Below are 21,525 nucleotides of genomic sequence, written 5' to 3'. Positions count from 1 at the left end.
TAGACAGCATCTCTAATTTGTTGGGCTTTAAAAAAAATTGTTGAGTTAAAGCTGTATAATAAAAATGTTGAATGTTCAATTTAATTTCGTTTGCCTATTGTGGACTCTTGTTTACATGTAAAGGAGAATGAGCTATCAACAAATAAAATTCTGTTCCAAATCTACTTTTTTGTGTTTGACTCAAGAGCTCCAGTTTCAAGATTTACAAAAATGCATAAACGAATTGAAATGGGTGGGTTGGGAGGGGACTGAGTTTGATTCAATCAAACTGGCTCAGTGTAAAGATTTTCTCTGTACAGATAAGGAACTTGGAAATCATCGGGTCCTGCCCCATAATTTACAGATGGAGAAACAAATGCAGATGTAATGTGACTTGCTCTGCATTACCCAGCTAATGTTTTTAAGTGGGCTTTGAACATGGTCTTCCTCAGTCCTGTGCTCTATAGACAGTTTCTTAAAAGATTCATAACCATTAAAGTGACTTTATCATCATAGTAATATGTCTTGGATAGAGAGTGAGTCTTGGACTCTAATTTGAGTACATGGCTATTTCATACAATAGGACAATCCTTGGTTTTTGCTTCATTGCCTATTAATGTCCAACGTTTTGTAAATTTCTCTTCAGTCTTATAGCAATACATAAATTCATTGCCATCACTGGATATGGCCTTTAATATTAACTTTCAGTGTCCTACTAATTCCTCACTAAAATATAGTGATAAATGTCAGTCATTAAATGCTTACTAGGTGCCAGGCATGGGCTACAAAGAAAGGTAGAAATGCGCTGCCCAAGCCATTCATGGAGACAAAATGCAAATTATAGGCAAAATGCCTTGGGAGCTGGGAGAACTGGGTGTGGTTTCTTGTAGTAGCTTATGGAATTTAAAGCCTTTTAGTTAGTCTAAAGTTTGGGGGTGGGGGGCAGCCTGTGCATATATAAAAGTTATTGTTAAGCCCTAACTGCCAAATAGGGAAATTATTTGATTCTGGAAGACAACAGGGAGCCACTGAATTTTGTTGAAGGAGAATATCATCTATGGGAAAAACAGGTTGGGGGCAAATTCTCTTAGCTTCACCAGCCCATTTTTGTACAGTCTGCGAGCAAAAAATGGGTTTTTACATTCTTAAATAAAATATTTTTAAAGTCTTACTTGCCTTACATAAGGCCTTATGAAAAACATTGGTAGAGGGCTAAATAAGCTGTAGTTTGCTAATTCCTGAACTAGCAGGCTATTTTTGCAATAGTTAAGATGAGGTCTAGGCAAGGAGTGATAATTGTAGTGAAAAAGAAGTAATTAAAGTTAAAAACAACACATTTGTTATGTGGGGTCAATTCAAATGAGTCAAGGATGACAGATTGTAGACCTGGGTGAATAGGAAGAAAGAAGGTACTTTCAAAGGTAAAAGGAAAATTGAGATGGGAAGGTTGGTTTAGAAGGGGAAAATACAGAGATCCTTGAACTGCTTTAGGAAATTTACTTTGACATCTAAGAGGCAATTGGTGTTTGGGACACTAGCTCAAGTGGAGTATTATGATTGGATATAGGTAGATGTGGGGTTATTTGGTCTGTGTAAGAAACAAGTGAACCCAGGTGAACTGATTAGTTCCCCAAGCAAGATAGAGGGAGAAGAGGAACCAGGACACAGCCACATTTAGAAGATGAGAACAATTAAATAACGTTTCACACAAGAAGACTGCTGAAGACCCATGTAACAACAAAAAATGTATATCTTGAACTTCAGGTACCATGTGCACAATACACAATAATAATTGACCATAGTAATCTAGTGTTTGATAAACACAAAAGATCCAAGCTTTTGGAACAAGAACTCGCTATTGGACAAAAACTACTGGGGAAACTGGAAAACAGTCTGGCAGAAACAAGGTATAGACTAGTATCTCACACTATATATCAAGAAAAGGTCAAAATGGGTACATGATTTAGACATAAAGGGTGATAACCATGGACAAATTAAAGGAGCATGGAATAGTTTACCTGTAAGATCTATGGGTAAGGAAGAATTTATGACCAAGATAGGACATTACAAGATATAAAATGGGCTATTTTGATTGCATTAAATTTAAGGTTTTGCACAAATAAAACCAATGCAGCCAAGATCAAAAGACAGCTGAAAATTAGGGGACTTTTTTTTTTTTTTAAACAGCAAGTGTCTGATAAAGGCCTTATTTCTCAGATATTTAGATAAGTGAGTCAGATTTATAAGAATACAAGTTGTTTCCCAAATTGATAAATCATATCAAAGGATACAAACAGGCAGCTTTCAGATGAAAAATCCAAAGCTATCTATAATCATAAGGGAAAGAATGTTCTACCACTAGAGTTTGTTTACAGAAATGCAAATTAATACTCTGAGGTATCCTTTCACATCTATTAGATTGACTAATATGACCAAAAAATGGAAATTGGAGGGGATATGGGAAAATTGGGATATTAATCCACCATTGATGGAGTTGTGACCTGATCCCATTATTCTGGAGAGCAATTTGAAACTATACTCAACTATAAACATGCCCTTTGACCCAGTAAATAACTCTACTAGATTTTTATCCCAAAGAGATTTTTAAAAAGCTAAAATAGGGAAAGGGGGAGAGGATTTACTATACATTAAAATATTTTTAGGTCTTTTTTGTAGTGGCAAAGAATTAGAAATCAAGAGGATTTCCATCAATTGGGGATTGGTTAAACATGTAGTATATGATTACAATGTGCTATAAAAGAAGTGATAAGTGGACCGCTTTCAGAAAAACCTGGAGAGATGCATGAACTGATACAAAGTGAAGTGAGCAGAACCAGGAGAACAGTGTACACAGAAATAGCAATATTGTACAGTGATCAAATGAATAAATTAACAATTCTCAGCAATACAATGCTCCGCAACAATTACAAAGGACTTGTGATGAAAGATGCTCTCTACCTCCAGAGAAAGAACTCCTAAAGACTCCAAACATATGCTAAAGCATACTGTTTTTCACTTTTTCGTTGTGGGATTTTTTTTTGGGGGGGGGGGGGAAGATCTGTGGGGGTTTTTTCTCTCACATGACTAATATGGAAATGTATTTTGCATGATTGCATGTATGTAACATCAAATTACCCTCTCAGGAAAGGAAAGAGGGAGAAAATTTGGAACTCAAAAAAATTTTTAAAATGTTAAAAAAAATTCTCTCTGTCTACAATTGGGAAAAAATAAAATAAGTTTTAAAAGGTTAAATAAAAAAGAGGAACCATATAAAATTATGTAGAAATAGTTAGGTAAACCAATTCCTCTTACTAGAAAAGCAATTTAAATTACATCTCACTATCAAGTGGAATAATACCATTTTATGCAAAATGCAAAAGACATCTAGGGAAAAACTAGTGGTGACATACAACTTCAGGAATTAAATTCAACCTAAAGAAAAAAAAAAAAGTATCAGGCTTTTTCCTGGACAAAAGAATAAGATCACCTATGTACATATCATTGCTAACATTCAAACTCTTCCATTTCTGTACTGCTTTTAAAATAAAAGGGATTAGGAAAACACTTGCTAGGAGAAATCAGAAGAAAGGCTTCTTTCCCAGGCACTTTAAAGAGAACTTGGCAGCAGAAATACATCACTTACAATACCTAGGCAACTTTGTGGGTCAAGTGTTTGGTAAATGTACTGGAGTGAAGCAGTTGGAATGGTCACATTAGCATGCAGAATAAACTCTTTTGAAGTGGGTAATGATGAGTTGTACTTTCCCTTAACAAAAAGAACCTTCAGTAATTGAAATATTCATTGCCTAGTTGAAGAAGGGAGTACCGAGTTTGCATATGATCTCAAGGAATACTAGATCTAGCCATTAAAACAGAAGACATTTATCACATTACACACTTTTAAGTTGCCCAACTTATACAGATTCAAATAAAAAAAAAAGTTCCAAGGATTCAATCACATAGGTACATGCTTAAGTAATACATGCTACTAACAGAAAACAGAAAATGCAATTCTTTACATAACATAAAATCTTACGCACTTTACATCCTTTGTACATACAGCCTCAGATATAGCACAGAAGCAAATATTTGTTTAAATGAATGTTATTACGATTTCTTTCCAATTTATTGGTCAAGATTTTTTCTAATTTTTAATGTTCCTTACTAAAGGCAGAATGGAGAGACAAAACTATAACTACTCTCATGGTAAATATGTTATAGGTTGAAGAGATAAGCTTTTAAAATGTTCATGCCACATTTTCTGGACTCCACAGCCACGATGCTCACATTGTCACATACCACATCTGTGAATCCACTGTAGGGAGAAAAGAGAAAATCCTTGTAAATGAAAAAAAAGTTTAATGTTACTAAATACTTTCTGGAATGAGTCACTTCTATAAAGATAATTTCATCTTTCCAAGGGTTTCTGGCTCTTGATGGACACCTGGGACACTAGATGTGAGATTCTGAGAACCCAAATAGCTACTATGGAGCAAGAAGCCATTGTTGGGATGTTTCAGACTGAGTGGCAATCACAACCTTTTATATTAAGATATCCAATCTTAGGCACTAAAATCTCAAGGAGCACTCACTCACTGGATCTTTGCCAAACAAAGGCTGCTTTCTATTGAATTTGTAAGGTCCACTGGTTCAGTAACTAAGGTAGTATTCATTCAAATGAAAAAAAGCATTCCACAATGCTTCAGAATATCAAAATGAAGTGTACCAAAGAGCTGAAATTTCAAGATTTATGTGAAAATTCATGAAGTGATTCTAAGTTTTCTTAAAAGATCCTATTCCTATCCCTAGGTGACAACCCATTTTAAAGTAAACTGCAAAACAGCAAAATTCCAAAGTCTCCAAATGACTGAAAATAGTTCCTTGAAGCTGCTGTAAAGAACACCTGAACCATACACAAAACTGCCCCAGGTTATGTCTTACTAAATGTAGGAATAAAGGCAGGAAACAGTAAGTCCCAAAAGAATTTTAATTCTCCCAAGGGCATTACCACTTTAAACAGATTTATTCTGTTTAATTGAGTCTAGGTCTTAGACCACTGATATTCCAAGTGGCTTATCCAGAGGTCTGTATGGCCTTCATCAACCCCTTCTTTTTGTGAATGCTAATCTTGTTGTCCAAGCTGAACTCACAAGAATGGATACTAATAAAAAGAAGATGAAATGGCTATTATTAGTAAATCTGTATCTCTAGGTCATTTAAAATTTTTCAAAACTCTTTCCTGTTGTTCAATCTTCATATCAATTTTGAAGGACAGTTTAGTTAACATCTATTTTCCAGAAGAAGAAACAGACAATGAGAAATTACCTGGACCACCTGTGAGATCCCCCTAGTAAATGATAGCAGCTTTTAAGAACAACAGTGTTCTTTTCCCTTTTCCACGTATATACTCGGAGAGAGATGTCCTGGGAGGAGGTGACAACACGGAAACTGTCCTTAAAATGAGAAGATAGGAAGTGAGTTTACCCAAAATTAAAAAAGAAAAGGGAGAATGATGGTTAAGTACCTGAATCATCATACCACCCATATGGATGTGATTGTCTGGTGATGGTCTAGAAAGGATGCCAACAGGTTGCCAGTCATTGAAAAGATTGTCAGCTCTGATCCACATCCTAGAAGAATGATGTCAGTACCATGGCTTTCCAGTATATGAGGTGTTCTGATGGATTCTGGCAATGTGAAACTTGCAACCTGTTGTGCTTTTATCATCAAAACAAAACAAAATAGTCAATAGTTCCCATAGTTATTAAAGCTTTTAATATCTAAAAATTACTGGTTCTACAGTAACTAATGAATCACAAACACATTTATTGCATTTGTTAAGTACCAAAAGATAACTAAGTTTTATGGAAGAAGGGAACAAAATAGAGTGAGGTATTCAAAATTTTTAAAGCTTGACTCATTTTCATTAATATCAGTGTTTCCTAGCCATTGTTTTTCTGAGAACAAAATCTGAGAAACTTTCTTTTCACTGGTGAGAACGGTGGTAAGAATAAGCAAAAGTGAGAAAGAACACTATTTTACATGTCTTCAGTTTTCACCTAGGGCCTACCACAGAGCACTGTAAATAGTATGTACTTAAAAATTAGATGAAGAAAGTTTAGAGATAAGCTCTGGGAGGCATCATAGTACAGAAGGAAGACTTATTTCTGAAATCAAAGGACCTAGGTTGTAATTCTTAACTTACTACTACTTTCATGTCTTACAATTTCTTTTTCCTCATCTGTAATAGAATGAGGAAGTTGAACTTAATGGACTCTGGTTAGCTCCAGTTCCTCTATGAGATATTTATGGCTCCACAATTATTCAGAATGTGGGGGCCTGGATCTTTCTATTTTAATTCCTAAGAGGGAGCTAGAATGGGATAGTAATGAATCCAAGTTATTATCAAGAGAAAGGGGTTGTGTTTAGTACAAAATTTATCCCCTAATCGAGAAATCAAATACCAATTACATTTTCTGAAAAAAAAAAAAAAGATTCCTTTAAAACTGAGTCAAAGAACTATGCTATTTCTACCCTGACTGACTGAAGCATTCTGAATAAAAGACAATGAATATAATAAACATAAAAGTGTCAGGGAAAAAAAAAACAATTTTGTATTAGTGTGAAAAAGATCAAGAACATGAGAGTATCTACCTATCTCAAAGACTGGTCTGAGACACTTAACTTACTGTGTGAGATATTTGTAATGACCTGTCAAAACTGTGGAAGGGTACCCTGTCCAATGTGAGAACTACTGTTATTCACTGAACTAGGGATCAAGAAAGATCATCTTATATAATAGTAAACCCCCAGTCAGTGGCCCATCCAATCCAAGATTAACTTTCTGAAAGGTGCATCTAAGGATATGTGGTGAGAAGAACTAATGGCTTTTAATGATGTCAACCACAAAAGTTGGGGAAATACTCCAATACATATTGTAAAAACTTCAAAAGATCTGTGGTTTGAGGCAAATACTTATTTGGTACCCAATCTCATGATATTAGGATTTAGAGTTTTATGTGTTGCTGTGTTCAAAAAAAAAAAAAAAAGATATCAATAGGGAATTTGCTTTCTGGTTATGAATCTCCGGGTTTACGTAGATTGATTCTTGGATAACAGATATAAAGTCTACTTTGACATCCTGCTTTGTAAGACTTTCTAGAGAGGTTTGTCATCTGTTGGCTTTGATTATGCCATAATGAGACAGCAGAAGAGACTTTCATGAAGGTTCAAAACATCTTAGTTCCCATTAATAACCCATTATGGATGAATTATCCATGAATTTATCAAATCCTTCTTGAGTACAGCTTTAGTACTTACTGATTCTTGACAAGATAGTCTATATATCACAAGATATTCTCTCTCACTTTAAATATATATGTGTGTGTGTGTGTGTGTGTGTATAAATACGCAATATATGTATATAATATACATATACATACACACTTCAAAAACCACTTGTAATCTTGGGATTCTTTTGGATGTGTATTGGACCACATGACTACTGAAATCTCTTCCAATTTTTGGAAATCCCTTTGATTTTTAAGTCCTGTCCTCCACCATATCCACATTCCTCAGATATTATATATCCAAGTCATGTCTCCTAAGCCACAGACTTAAAGGGCCTAATTACCTTAATATCTATTTATTAATAGCTTAATATTTAGAAACTTTCCTTGACATCAAGCCTAAAAGCTTCTCTGTATAATTTTTTACTGATTGCATCTAATTCTGCCCTGTGAGGCTAGCAAATATATAAAAAGAATCCATAGAAGCATGGAGGTTAGGAGGGATTTGAGAGTTCATTTAATTCAAACTTTCAATTTTACACAAGGGAAAATTGAGGTTCAGAGATGAAGTGATATGTCAAGAATCAAGCAGCTAGCTACTTACTGGCATATTCCATTCTAGAATACAAATTCCTGTTTTCTAGGGCAGGGTTCTTTCCTCTATCTCATGTTTTATATATTTTTTTCATCAATGAGAGAAAAGTATAAATTAGTTCATTTGTTATAAACAGCAAAGCACATAGTTGAGGGAAAGAATAAAGCTTACCCAGAATTTCCATTTTATTCTTGGATCGTTTTGATGTTATATCAAAAGTGGTGATAGACAGGTTCCTGGTTCTTCTATCTTGATGCAGCACAATTAACCTGCCTGCTTCTTTGGGTGCCCAGCTGGCATTCCGACATCCTCCAACAGGCAGGGAAGTAGAAAGAGGTTTATCTTGAGATGGTCTGATCAAGGAATCTGTGTGAAACACCTGCAGAGACATCACAAACACCACTGCATGTATAACCAGAACCATTCCAGGAATATCTGTGCATGGAGCAAATTAAAGTCAGGAGCTCGCCTAGCAGGACCTTGAGACCCTAGTGGTAGCAATGGCCCAGGGGTGCACTTGGATGCTTCAGTTGGTGAGGGAAAAAATAGGAAGCCGGGCTCAGGAGATAATGTTTGCCTTGTAGAGAAGCACTCTTGGATAACAACACATAGAGGTAACTGGTATTTACCAAATTATTGTTCTTCCTTTCTCAAATTTATCTATCTCACAATCCTCCTGTACCTCACATACTTTCTTGATATTTGAATCCCCCACAAAGTACATCTTGACAGATAGTAAATCCTTCATAAATGCTTTTTTTATTCATTCATTCATTTCAAGCCACTGAAACCATTCCTTTTACCTAACTTTCAGCAAAAGACTTTGCCTCATACTAAATTGAAAAAATTGAGATCATCTCAAATAAATTCTTCCTCCTATCCAATTCAATACTTCAAGTCACCTCAGCATCATAGATTGTCCCCCTCACCACTTCCAGCACTCAGTTCTCTCTTCCTTTACTCCACTGTTGGGGGAATAATGTTGCCTTTCTCCTTGCTAATCCCAGATCCTCTACAAGTATTCTTGATTCTACTTCCATTTGCCTCCTTTGAAAGCTTGCCCTTTTGATCACCGCTTTTCTTCCTCATTATCCTCCCCTCATTCCTTCTCTGCTGCCTGCAAAACATATCCAAGGTCTCTTAAAAAAAACCCACAAATTCACTTGGTCCTATCATCTCCTTAAGTTATCTTGTATACTTTGTTTTTCTTTCATACCCAAATTCCTGGAAAAGTTTTTATGGAAAATTTCTATCTACCCTCCTGCATCCCACTCCCTTCTGAACCCCATAATTTTACTGAAACTTCCCAAAGTCACCAGTGGTCTCTCTATTGTTACAGCCAGTGATCTTTGCTCATTTTTCACCCATATCCATTAAGTGTCCAAGTCTTATAGATTTCACTTTTTCTATCTCTCAGACCCTCCTCCTTTTCTCATTCATACCATAGCCAGCTTGATCACCTGTCAACTATTGAAATGACTTCATTACTGGCCTCATTTTATCTAATTCTGCATCTATACAGTCTATCTTCCATACAGCTGACTGTTGTTCCTCAAATATAAATTTTCCTATGTCACTCCTCTGCTCAAAAAGCTGCAGTGGCTCCCCAGTGCCTCTGAGACAAATACATACTTTGTGTGGAAAACTAGTGTGGTGTTAACCTACCTTTGCATGTTGATTGAATATTATTCCCCATCATAAAATCTACCCTCCGAACAAGATGGCTATCTTTTACCTTGCTTGCCATCCCCTATACATGCTCTTCTATTTCCTACCTTGATAGAAGGTATGCTTCATGTGGGAATGATGAGGCTGCTTGAGTACAATAGGGTCAAAAAAGGATTGTACTGAATTACTGAGCTAAGGATTTTTTTAATCCCATAGGCAATGGCAAGTATCTGAAGGGCTTTGAGCACTGAACAAGTGATGTGATCATATTGCTTTGGAAGAAAAATCTGGCAACTTAGGTAGAATAACCAGGAAAGGAGGAAAGACTAGAGAATGGTGAACAATAGGAAGGACACACCTGAAGCATTAAGTGATCATAGTCTTATCTTGGGGATATTTGGAGAGAGGAAAAAAGGAAAGAATGGATTAGAGTAAAATTTTGAGGGAAAACTTCTATTTTTCCTTCCTTCACTCTTTTGTGTCTTCTTTAACTCCCTAAAGTCTGGGTTCTGGCCCTACCACAGACTGATATTGTTCTCTCACTAAGGCATATGTTCCCAGGAGACTGGACCAGTGTTTTCATTGAAATAAGGAACTTTCAGATGTGGAAACTCCCTCTATCAATGCGTGTTGACAATATAGCTGGAACCTAAAGATTTATAAAGATGCACAGACCACTGATAGGTAGAAGATCTTGCCCTAATTCTCACTACCTAGTACTTGTCAGAGATGAAACTTGAAATCAGTTCTTGCTGGCTCCATGATCTATTCTGTACTCATACCACCTAACTCTCTAGTAACTCACAGAAAGAACCTAAATGCTCTTGAGAAAAGAGCTTGGAGGCCATTTGGTTCTAAGAAATAATTTCTAGGCCAGAACTGATCTGTCTTTTTGCCAGACTTCTCTGTTGCACTTATATTCTAAGGAGTATTGAGTTATTTTGTGTCTTGTTTTCTTTCTCCCATTAGAGTGGAAGTTTCTATCCCCCATCATAGAATACAGGGCTTTTGATAGAGCAGACACTACTAACAGCATGCTGGACTGAACGGAACCAAATGCTGGAATGTATTGCTGCAGTATGTCATCAATATTTTAAAGAATACAACCAATGGGAGATGTTTTTCATAAAAGACCGTACCTTTACCAAAACATCCGGATTCTTGGTAGAGCCAACCAATATCCAGTTCTTGTCTTGTGAGCAGCGTAGCAAATCTATATGACAGTTCTGAAATGCAGTAACTTGGGAGACCTCCTTCAAGCAGGGAACTGTTAAGGTATAAAGCACACCTTCTGTGATGGCCACCTAAAAAGAAAAAAATTAGAAATATCTATAGTGCAGTGGGAATAAATAGAACTCACAAAGCAGATAAATAGGAGACTTATCTGGCACTCAAAGTATTTTTATGGCATTGAAGTCGCATACAATAAGCTGCTGGTTTCTATCTGTTGGTTACTGCCAACTTTGGCCTAAAAACAATGAAGAGCTGGTTAAGAAAATGTACTTAAGGATGGGATTTGGATTTGTAGACCACAGTTTAAAACACAGCAGTGACAGGCTACCAGAGCAAATAATAATTCATAATAAGGAAACACTAGACGCTTTCCCAATTAATATGGAGTAAAGCAAGGGTGCTCTCCTTTTCCCACCAACTTGAGATAGTCTAGAAAGACTAGCAATAGCAAAAATAAGTGAAGGAAATCAAAGGCATAAATATAGGCAATGAAGAAAAAATCGTTGCTGACGACATGATGGTTTAGTTAGAAAATTCTAGGGGATTGGTAATGAAAGTAATTGATAAACCTACAGTACTTCTACATGGCAACAAGGAAAACTAAGAGTAAAGACTAGAAATAATGATTTAAAATAATTATAAAATGCATAAAAATCTGGAAATGAATCCATCAAAGTTCATTTAGTTCCTGTGTAGATACAATTGCCAAATTCTCCTTAAAAGAAATAAAGAACAATTCATATAAATGAAGGGATAATCAATGTTCATGCCAAGGCTAGGGTAACATAAAAGAATGGCAATACTACTGACATTAATGAACAGATGCTTATTAAACTACCAAAGAGATTCTTTCAGTGCTAGAAAAAAAATAATAACAAAACTCTTTTTGAGGAATAAAAGATGTAGAATATCAAATGAAACTATTAAAAAAGTAGAAATGAAAGACTATAGCATTTTGAGACCCTAAATTATATAATAATCATCAAAAAATATCCAGCATTTGTTAAAAAATAGAAACTAGATTAGTGGAATGGATTAGATAAGGAATAATTGAAAATAATTGAATTCAAGAATCCAGAATTATAAACCTAAAACATATATTAACTAGAGATAAACTCTGTATCTGACAAGAATTGCTAGAGAAACTCAAAAATAAACTGTTAGAAATTAGGGTTAGACCAACATCTTATGCCACATACCACAATAAACAAAATGAATATGCAACCTAAACATTAAAGATCACAACAATAAAAAATTAAAAGAGAACTAGATCAGGTATTTTTCATAGTTGTGGCTTGGGCTAATATTTAACTAAAGGACAGAGGCAACTACAAAGGATAAAGTGATAATTTTGATAACACAAAATTGAAAACCTTTTGATGAACAAATTTAATGCAAACAGACTAATAAGAAGGCGAGTGGTCAACTGGGGGAAAACATTTGCATCAAAAAGCTCTGTTAATTTTCAGATGATGAAATTGAAACTATTTCTACTCATGTGAATGGGATTTCCAAATCATTATTGATCAGAGAAATGCAAATTAAGACAACTCTGAGATACCACTACACACCTGTCAGATTGGCTAAGATGACAGGAAAAAATAATGATGAATGTTGGAGGGGATGCAGGAAAACTGGGACACTGATGCATTGTTGGTGGAGTTGTGAATGGATCCAACCATTCTGAAGAGCAATTTGGAGCTATACTCAAAATATTATCAAACTGTGCATTCCCTTTGATCCAGCAGTGTTACTACTGGGCTTATATCTCAAAGAGATATTAAAGAAGGGAAAGGGATCCACATGTGCAAAAATGTTGTGGCAGCCCTGTTTGTAGTGGCTAGAAATTGGAAACTGAGTGGATGCTCATCAAATGAAGAATGACTGAATAGATTATAGTATATGAATGTTGTGGAATATTATTGATCTGTAAGAAACGACCAGCAAGATGATTTCAGAAAGGCCTGGAGAGACTTAGATGAACTGATGCTGAGTGAAATGAGCAGGACCAAGAGATCATTATATACTTCAACAACAATACTGTATGAGGATCAATTCTGATAGGAGTGGCTATCTTTGGCTATGAGAGGATCCAAATCAGTTCCAATTGATCAGTGATGAAGCTACAACCAACGAAAGAGCACTGGGAAATGGGTGTCGACTTCTTGCATCTTTGTTTTTCTTCTCAGGTTATTTTTATCTTTCTAAATCCATTTTTTCTTGTGCAACAAGAGAACTATAAAAATATATACACATATGTTGTATTTAAGATATACTTTAACATGTTGAACATGTATGATACTGCCTGCCATCTAGGGGAGGAGGTGGAGGGAGGGAAGGAAAAAGTTGGAACACAAGTGATTGCAAGGGTCAATGTTGAAAAATTACCCATGCACATGTTCTGTTAATAAAAAGCTACAATAATAAAAATCTCTATTGTTTGATAACCAAGATATATAAATAACTAACACAAACATATAAGAAATATTTTTCAATAAAGGGTCAAATAGGATTTTTTAAAAAGTTCTAAAAAGAAATGGAAACTAATTATCATATTATCCATATGAAAGGAAACAATATAATAAGAAAATAATAGAAATAATAAAAATAAGAGAAAGAACTAACATTTATAAAGGGATTATTATGTGATAGGCACCAAACTAAAAACTTTCTAATTATTTTCACATTTGATTTTACCAATAGTGGGAGTTAGGTGCTGTTATTATCCCCATTATACATATAAAGAAACCGAGGCAAACAGAGTTAAGTCACTTGCCAACAGTCACATAGCGAGTAAGTTTTTGAGGACAAATTTGAATTCAAGAATTTCTGACTCCAAGCTCAGCACTTTATTTTCACTGAACCACCTCTGAGGTTTAACTTCATATCCACATGGACAAAGGTGACAAAAGGTAAGAAAAGCAAAATACTGGAGGGGCTGTGAAGAGACTGCTACATTGATATATTTGTTAATGGAGCTTTGAACTGGTCCAATTATGCTGGAAAGCAATTTGGAACTATAAGAAAAAAGTGATGAAAATGTTCATAGCCTCTGACTCAGAGATGCCATTAGGTATATACTCCAGGGAGGTCATTAACAAAAAAGAAAAGCCCCATATGCTACAAAATATTTATAATAGTATGTTTTGTAGTAGAAAAGAACTGAAAATAAAGTAAATGGCTCTTGATTTGGGAATGACTGAATAAATTATAATATTTAAACATACTGGAATTAATATGGTATTAAAAATGGCAAATATTTGAATACAGAGAAATAAGAAAACGCTTCCAAAGAATTAAAAGGTGAAATAAACAGAACCATAAAACAAGAAAAATGCAGGTGATGTAAAAATGAAAGATATCAATAAAAATGTATTTTAAATATAAAAGTAGGAAAAAAAACAATGACTACAAAAAATTTTAAATTTTATTCATTGAGAGCCACTGAGAGGGTAAAGAAAGCATCAATGGGGCAAATAATCTAAAGAACAAAAGATATTAGGAAAAACAAAGAAAAGAACAAAGGAAGAAGCAAATTAATATTTCATATAAAATACTATTCCCTTATTAGCCAATCAATGTTATAGTGGCAGAATAATACAGAGGAATTATACTTAGGTGGAAATATTTAAATATATGTACACATATAGGATGAGATTGAGAGGAGAAAACAAATTTTATTAGTCTTCAGGCAACTCTAGGGGAGAGAGTTAAAATCATGATTTCAAATAAGGCAGCAACAAAAATTAGTACTATCAAAGGAAATACAGAAACAATATTATGATTAAGGGTACTACAGACAGTGAAATATACCATATTTACAACCAAATGCATCAAATGCTATAGTGGCAAAGTCATTAAAAGAAAAGTTAGATGAAGTACAAAAATACAGTAGGAAACTCATATTCTTCTCTCAGAAACATAAAAAGAAAAACAAGAAGGAAAATATAAAGATGAACAAATTGTTAGAAAAATAAGATTTGACTGATCTATGACCTATTCTGAATAGGAACATTAAAGAAAATGTATCTATCTTGTCATTTTATTTAAAAATGGTCATGAATTGGAATGTTAAGGAATTATAAACAAATATAGATTAGAACAATAGTAATGAACAAAAGAAATATGGACAAAATATGGAAATTTAGTAATGACATTCTAAGTAATAAATGGATCCCTGAGTTATAGAAATAATTATATTAATGAACACAATGAGAAAACACAAATTATAGCTATTAAAGCTATAAATTTAAAAAACAGTATATAGTTAAAGTAGTTCTTAGAAGAAAACTTACGTTAAAAATAGAAAAGAGTTATGCAAAGAATTGCAAACATTAATGACTACACAAAAGACAAATAAGAAACAGTAACAAATACAAATTAAGTTAATTCTATGGTTTTACTTCACGCTGATAACATTGACAAAAATGACAAAAATTAAAAAACTCAAGAGTTAAAAAGAGAAATTACAGATTGTGAGTGTATTTATATACTGTGATAGAACTATGAGCTAAAATTTCTGGTGACCAAAATATTTGCTCTTTCATTCAAAGATCATATAGTTGGCCATCTGCTTCAAGCAAGGTGTCATAAATACCCCAAATAATTCATATCAACACTTTTGATATGATAGCAAAGAAATGGGGGAAAAAGTTAATGACCATTACATGGATAATGGCTAAACAATGTTATACATAAAAGTAATATAACGTTATGTGTGCGTGCGTGCATGTGTGTGTATGTATATGTATGTTTCTGAATAACTGACAAACCTTTGGGTCTCTCATTTCGTTACATGTAAAAAAGAAAGATTTTTTTTTTTTGTTTTACTAATTTTTCCCTTTTTTTTCCCTAGTTACATGTAAAAACAATTTTCAATATTGATTTTTTAAAAATTTGAATTTCAAATTCTCTCTCTATTTCTCTTTCTTGAGAAGGCAAGCAATTCAATATAGGTTATACATGTGCAGTCATACAAAAATATTCCATGTTGTGAAAGTCATATTGTGAAAGAAAACACAGAGCAAACCCTGCCTTCTCCCCCTCAAAAAAGTATGCTTTGATCTGCATTCAAACACCATCTGTTCTTTCTCTGGAGATGGATAGCATTTTTCATAATGAATCCTTCAGAATTTCTTGAATCATGAGTATTGCTAAGAATAGCTAAGACATTCACAGTTGATCATCACACATAATGCTCTTACTGTATACATCATCTCCTGGTTCTGCTCACTTCACTCTGCATCAAGTTATCTAAGTGTTCCCAGGTTTTCTGAAAGTATCCTGTTCCTCATTTCTTACAGAACACTACTGTTCCAATATAATATTACTTGTTCAACCATCCTTTGATAAGCATTTCTCCTATTTCCAATTCTTTGCCACCACAAAAAGAGGTGCTATAGATATTTTTGTTCATGTCTGTCCTTTTCCTTTTCATTTGATGTCTTTTGGTATCTCGTTTCTTAATAATGAACTGTATTTTCTGAAATTTTTTATTGTCTTTTCTCATGTCTATCTTTGCTTTGAAGCCTTTATATATCAAGGTATATTATTATATTAAGGAATGATTCTTTTTGTTTGTTTTGTTTTTCCACTTAATAGTACTTTATTTTTTTCCAATGACATGTAAAAATAATTTTCAACATTAATTTTTTTTAGATTTTGAATTCCAAATTTTTTTCTTTCTCCTTCACTTACCTCCCCCCTCCCCAACTCGGCAATCAATTTGATATAGATTATACATCTGCAGTAATTTTCAATATATTTCCATATGTCATGTTATAAAAGAAAAATCAAAACAAAAGGGAAAAACCATCAGAAAGAAAAACAAAAAGAAAGTAAAAATATTATGCTTCAATCCGCATTCAGTCTCCATAGTTCTCTCTCTGAATGCAGATGGCATTCCCAAGTCTATTGGAATTGTCTTAGATACTGCACCGCTGAGAAGAGCTAAGTCTACCATAGTTGATCATCACATAATCTTGCTGTGCTGTGTACAATATTCCCCTGGTTCTATTCACTTCACTTAGCATAAGTTCATGTAAGTCTACGATTTTCTGAAATCAGCCTGCTCATCATTTCTTATAGAACAATAGTATTCCATTATATTAAAATACCACAATGTTTTCAGCCATTCTCTAGTTGATTCCTAACATCCTTAACTCCCATTTCTTTCAGGCTGCCATTCTCATGCAAAGATGGAAAGGGCTCTCTGGGATTGAAAATAAATTCTTATGTTTATCTGTTTGAGTCATAAGAGCCAAATAGCTATTTAAAGAATAAATAATCTGCCTATGATCGGCCCATCTTTCTTCTTCCTTCCTTCTATCTATATAGATCATCAACTTCTTGCACTTTATGATTACTGAGAGTTGCTTTCCACTATGGTATGTTGCCGTCTCCCTTTAATTCTACTCTATTATAAAACACTGAATGCTAGAGCTAAAAGCAACCTTTTAGAAGGGACCTTAGAAAGCAGAATGTCAAAGTTAGAAGAAACCTTAGAAAACAGAATGTTTAAGCTAGAAGGGATCTTAGATCCAACCCTATTAGAATTAGAAGAAACCTTAAAACCAGAATGTTAGAATTAGAAGGAATCTTAGAACACAGTGTCAGAGCTGTAAGAAACGTTAAAATGCAATGCCAGAGATAGAGGTTGCCTTAGAACATAGACAATTAAAACTAAAAGAAGTAGAGCACAGAATTAGAAGGTACCTAAAAACAGAATGTCAGAAATAGAAAAGACCTCAGAACACAGTATTCTGGGCATAATATAGTAGTTAGAAGGGACCTTAGAGCCAATCTAGTTCTGGGATTTTTATGTTGAGTCTGTGAGACTCTTAAGGGATCTGTAGGTAAATCTAGAAGGAGGGGGTGTAGTGTGAACTTAAATGGGGAAAGAGACATCTTTATTTCCCTAGATTTTCGTTTCTTTTATAATCCTATGGATTTTATTTTCTGTATTTAAGAACACTGTTCTGAGGAGTCTGTAGGAGTTATCAGGCTACCCATGGAGGTCCAGGGCACAAAAAAGTTTGAAAACTGATGGTGTGAGCGTCATCATTTCACAGATAAGGAAACAGGTACATAGAGAGAAAATAAACTGCTCAAAGTCAAACACTTTCAAGCCTACTTACTGTCAAGAAGGGGCCTTCTGGTCCCTCACAGAGCACCAGATTACAGCAGGAAGAGGAGGTGACAAAGGTGGCCTGCTCCTTCCCAGTTTGTCCATCCCACACCTTGACAGTCCCTTGCCCATCCACGGTGATGACCAGCTGACGCTCAGGGATAGTCAAGATGCTCCTCAGCGGTGCCCGCTGAATAGGACTGGACCAGATCTGAGTGCCCTGGGAAAACAAATGATCATCATTTACCATTCGTGAGAACTGCTACAGCAATATTGAGATTGATATTGCTCTTACCTTAACAATCTCCAGGGCTTTCCACTGCCTATGAAATAAAATAAATTCCTTATCCTGGCATTCAAGGCCCTCCCACCAACCTCTCTAGCTTTGCTCTGCGTCACTCTGTGCCTCCTGTTCCAGGAAAAACTCTATTCCCACCCAACTACTCCAACTTATATTCAGATTTATAGTGGAAGGTCAGTTAGTGCAACACCATCATCTTAAAGAAAAGTAAACTGGGTGGTAAATGTAAGAGATCAATTCTGAAGGCAGTCCCCTGACTTGAGAACCAAGTGCTCCTTCCTTATCCTCTTCTCTCTTGTTCTTCTCTGGGGTTTACTTATCAGGAAGTTCCTCATTCCTGAAACAGACCACCTTCCCTTATCTGTCAGATAAACACAGATAAAGGCTGTTAATCTGTAGCTTTTCAAGTCCAATGCAGAAGCTAACTCTTTCACAAAAGCTTCCTAAAAATCTGTTCTTCTCATTTACCCCCTCTGGAAAATTATCAATGATCAGGATTTCCTCCTTCTCACATTTGTCAAAACCCTTTGCTGAGATCTCTCCTTTCCATTTAGCTCATTTGTCTTCACATCAATCAATCAAACATCTAGTAAGTGTCCACTTTGTGCCAGGCACTGTGCTAAGTGCTAGGGATACAAAAGGAGGCAAAAAATAGTCTCTTCCTTAAGGAGCTCACAATCTAATGGAGGATCAAATATGCAAGCAAATATATATATATATATAACAAGCTATACATAGTATAATTATGAAATAATTAATAGAAGGAAAGCATTGAAATTAAAAGAGGTTGAGAAAGGCTTCCTATAGAAAGTAAAATTTTAGTTGGGACTAAAAGGAAGCCAAGCAATTCCCATAGACTTGTGATGGAAAAAGCCATCCGCATCCAGAGAGAGAACTATGGGGACTGAATGTGAATCAAAACATAGTTCTTTCACTTTGTTGTTGTTATTTGTTTGCTTGTTTTTTTCCCTTTCTCATGTTTTTTCCCACTTTTGATCTGATTTTTCTTGCACAGAATGATAAATGTGGGAGTATGTTAGAAGAATTGCACATGTTTAACCTATATTGGATTGCTTGCTGTCTAGGGGAGGGGAGAAGAGGAAGGAAAAAAAAAATTAGAACACAGGGTTTTATAGGAGCGAGTGTTGAAAACTACCTTTGTATGAATTTTGGAAAATCAAATGCTATTATTATAAAAAAAAAATTTAAAAAAAGGAAGCAGGGAGGAGCAGAGGAGGGAGAGCGCTCCAGGCATGAAGGATAGTCACTTATCTGTATATTTTTCCTCTCCCATTAGTTTATAAATTCCTTAAAAGCAGAGTCCATATCAGATTTAATTTCCTAACTCTTGCATGTGACAGTGCCTTGCCTATAGTAGGTGCTTAGTTAAGTGCTCAGTGAATTGAAAAACTTTAGCAGAATGTTCTCTGCAATTTCTGGCTTAATAAAAATTATCTTTCCTTCAAACACTTTTCTTGTTCTTGTTCTCAAATTCTAGAACCGCTTGGAAGACATTTAAAAACCATCTAGTCAAACTTCCTTGCCCTAAAGAGGCCCTGGGAACCCAATAAAAAATGGAAGTAAATTACCCAAGGTCACCTAGAAAATTAGTGTCAAAGCTGATACTCTTCCCTGAACTTTGTCTCTGTATTTATGTCACCTCAGTGATTCAGCCAACCTCCACAACATGTTGGAAATCTTGACTCAGAGCCAGATGAAGTTTCCAGAGATTACATCATCAAATGAAACCATGAGAAGTATTCTCAGGATCACAAGCCCTCTGTGCCCTTCACTTTCTTCCATATCTACTGAGCTGGAGAACTAAGGGGCACTCTAGCTCTGAGATCCTGGTTGGAGGTCTGGCTCTGACTTTAACCAGAAGCATGACCTTGAGTGTCAGACCAGATGATCTCTGAGGTCCTTTCCAGCTCTAACTTTCTATGATTTTTAAGACAAAGAAACGGATCCTTGGCTTGGACAATGTGGGAATCAATATGGCTTTCTTTAGTTCTTAATAGATATCACCCCCTGATCTGGGACTATAAAACAAAAGGACCCATTTTGAGGTCTCTTTAGTCTCTGTTTTTACCTCTCATATGAAACAGGCTTATGTATTTCATGAATTAAGTTGTTTTTAATTGATTAATGAAATCAATTAATAGATTAAGTTGAGTATTTCATGAATTAATCTGCCTATTGGAGTAGGCCTCCTGTCACAGAGTCCTAGAACCACTGAAATGGCAAGCAGACTTAGAAAGCAACTAGGAGGGTGGAAAAGAGGTCATTATTCCCAATACAAAAGGTCTTTGCTCTTTCATTAAACTCACCACAATTGCATTGAAAATAGGAGTTTGCCAAGTACATTTAACACTAGAAGGATCAGATGCATCAAATGATGCAAAAATGTGCTCAGTCTTTCACAGAAGTCAAAAGCTTAGAGATTTAGAATTCGAAGAGATCTTAAAAGCCATCTAAGCTAATTTTCAAATTATATGTCAAATGGCTTATCCAGAACATGCACAGATATTCTCTGTCTGATTCCAGTTGAGTATGTGTTTGACTCCAGCGTTTGGGTGCATCAGAGATGATGATAAACTCTCCAGCAGCTTCCAGATCTATGGCGATGTTGTAGAAAACCCTGAGTGTGTACCTCTGTCCTTCCCCTTTCCTGATTCCCGCTTTCCAGTCTTATACCTTCATTGTAGCTAGGAGGTGAGGTACCCAGTCCTCTAGTCACTGTACCACTTAGCTACCTCCATTTCCCTTTGCATCTAGGCTTTATTCCCCTACCTAGAATGCTCTCTCTTTAGCTCTACACCTTATAATGCCTAGTTTATAACAAGGCTCAATTCAAGTGCCAAATCTTTTCCTGATTCTCGGATCCAGAGCCCTTCTCACCCTTCCCCAAAATGATTTTATACATAGTTTCATGTATTTAATTGTTTCTGTATGGTTTCTTTGCCCTGCGTCCTCTCCACAATAGACTATCAGCACCCTGAAGGTAGGGATTATTTGGTTTTTAACTTTGTACTCCCTGAGTCAAGCCTGGTGTCTGGCACAAAAGCGGCACTGAAAGAATGTTTGTTTGAGTTTAGATCTAGGAGTTAAGCCGGGGTAATTATTTGCATTACAAAGAGATTATCTGGTTTACAAAGCATGTCACCACAACATTCCATTAAAAAATGGTCATCCCTCCTATCCGTAACTTAGTATTAAATTAACAATTTTACACATGCCCCGAGGATATGTCCAGGAATATATCACTTGGTACCAATTTTATACTAGTGAATCAGTGGGCAAAGTCTTACTGAAAAAACCATGTTGTTGAGTCATT

At 35.2% G+C, this 21,525-nt stretch overlaps 1 protein-coding gene across 1 annotated transcript in view; it reads right to left on the bottom strand.

Moving 5' to 3' along the window:
• Nucleotides 1-1,711: 1,711 nt before the first annotated feature.
• The window catches only part of FBXW12 (F-box and WD repeat domain containing 12), a 34,148-nt gene continuing 14,334 nt past the window's right edge, over nt 1,712-21,525 (bottom strand). The window contains exons 5-10 of the mRNA XM_051983819.1: nt 17,901-18,110; nt 10,671-10,835; nt 8,035-8,242; nt 5,518-5,696; nt 5,305-5,432; nt 1,712-4,294 (exon numbers count right to left, since the gene is read on the bottom strand). Coding sequence (XP_051839779.1) covers nt 4,195-4,294; nt 5,305-5,432; nt 5,518-5,696; nt 8,035-8,242; nt 10,671-10,835; nt 17,901-18,110 — 990 coding nt within the window. The 3' untranslated portion in view covers nt 1,712-4,194. The remainder of the gene's footprint in view (nt 4,295-5,304; nt 5,433-5,517; nt 5,697-8,034; nt 8,243-10,670; nt 10,836-17,900; nt 18,111-21,525) is intronic.

This window comes from Antechinus flavipes, chromosome 1 (genome assembly GCF_016432865.1).
Source record: "Antechinus flavipes isolate AdamAnt ecotype Samford, QLD, Australia chromosome 1, AdamAnt_v2, whole genome shotgun sequence".
NCBI classification, from domain to species: Eukaryota; Metazoa; Chordata; class Mammalia; order Dasyuromorphia; family Dasyuridae; genus Antechinus; species Antechinus flavipes.
This window is presented reverse-complemented; position numbering and strand designations above follow the sequence as displayed.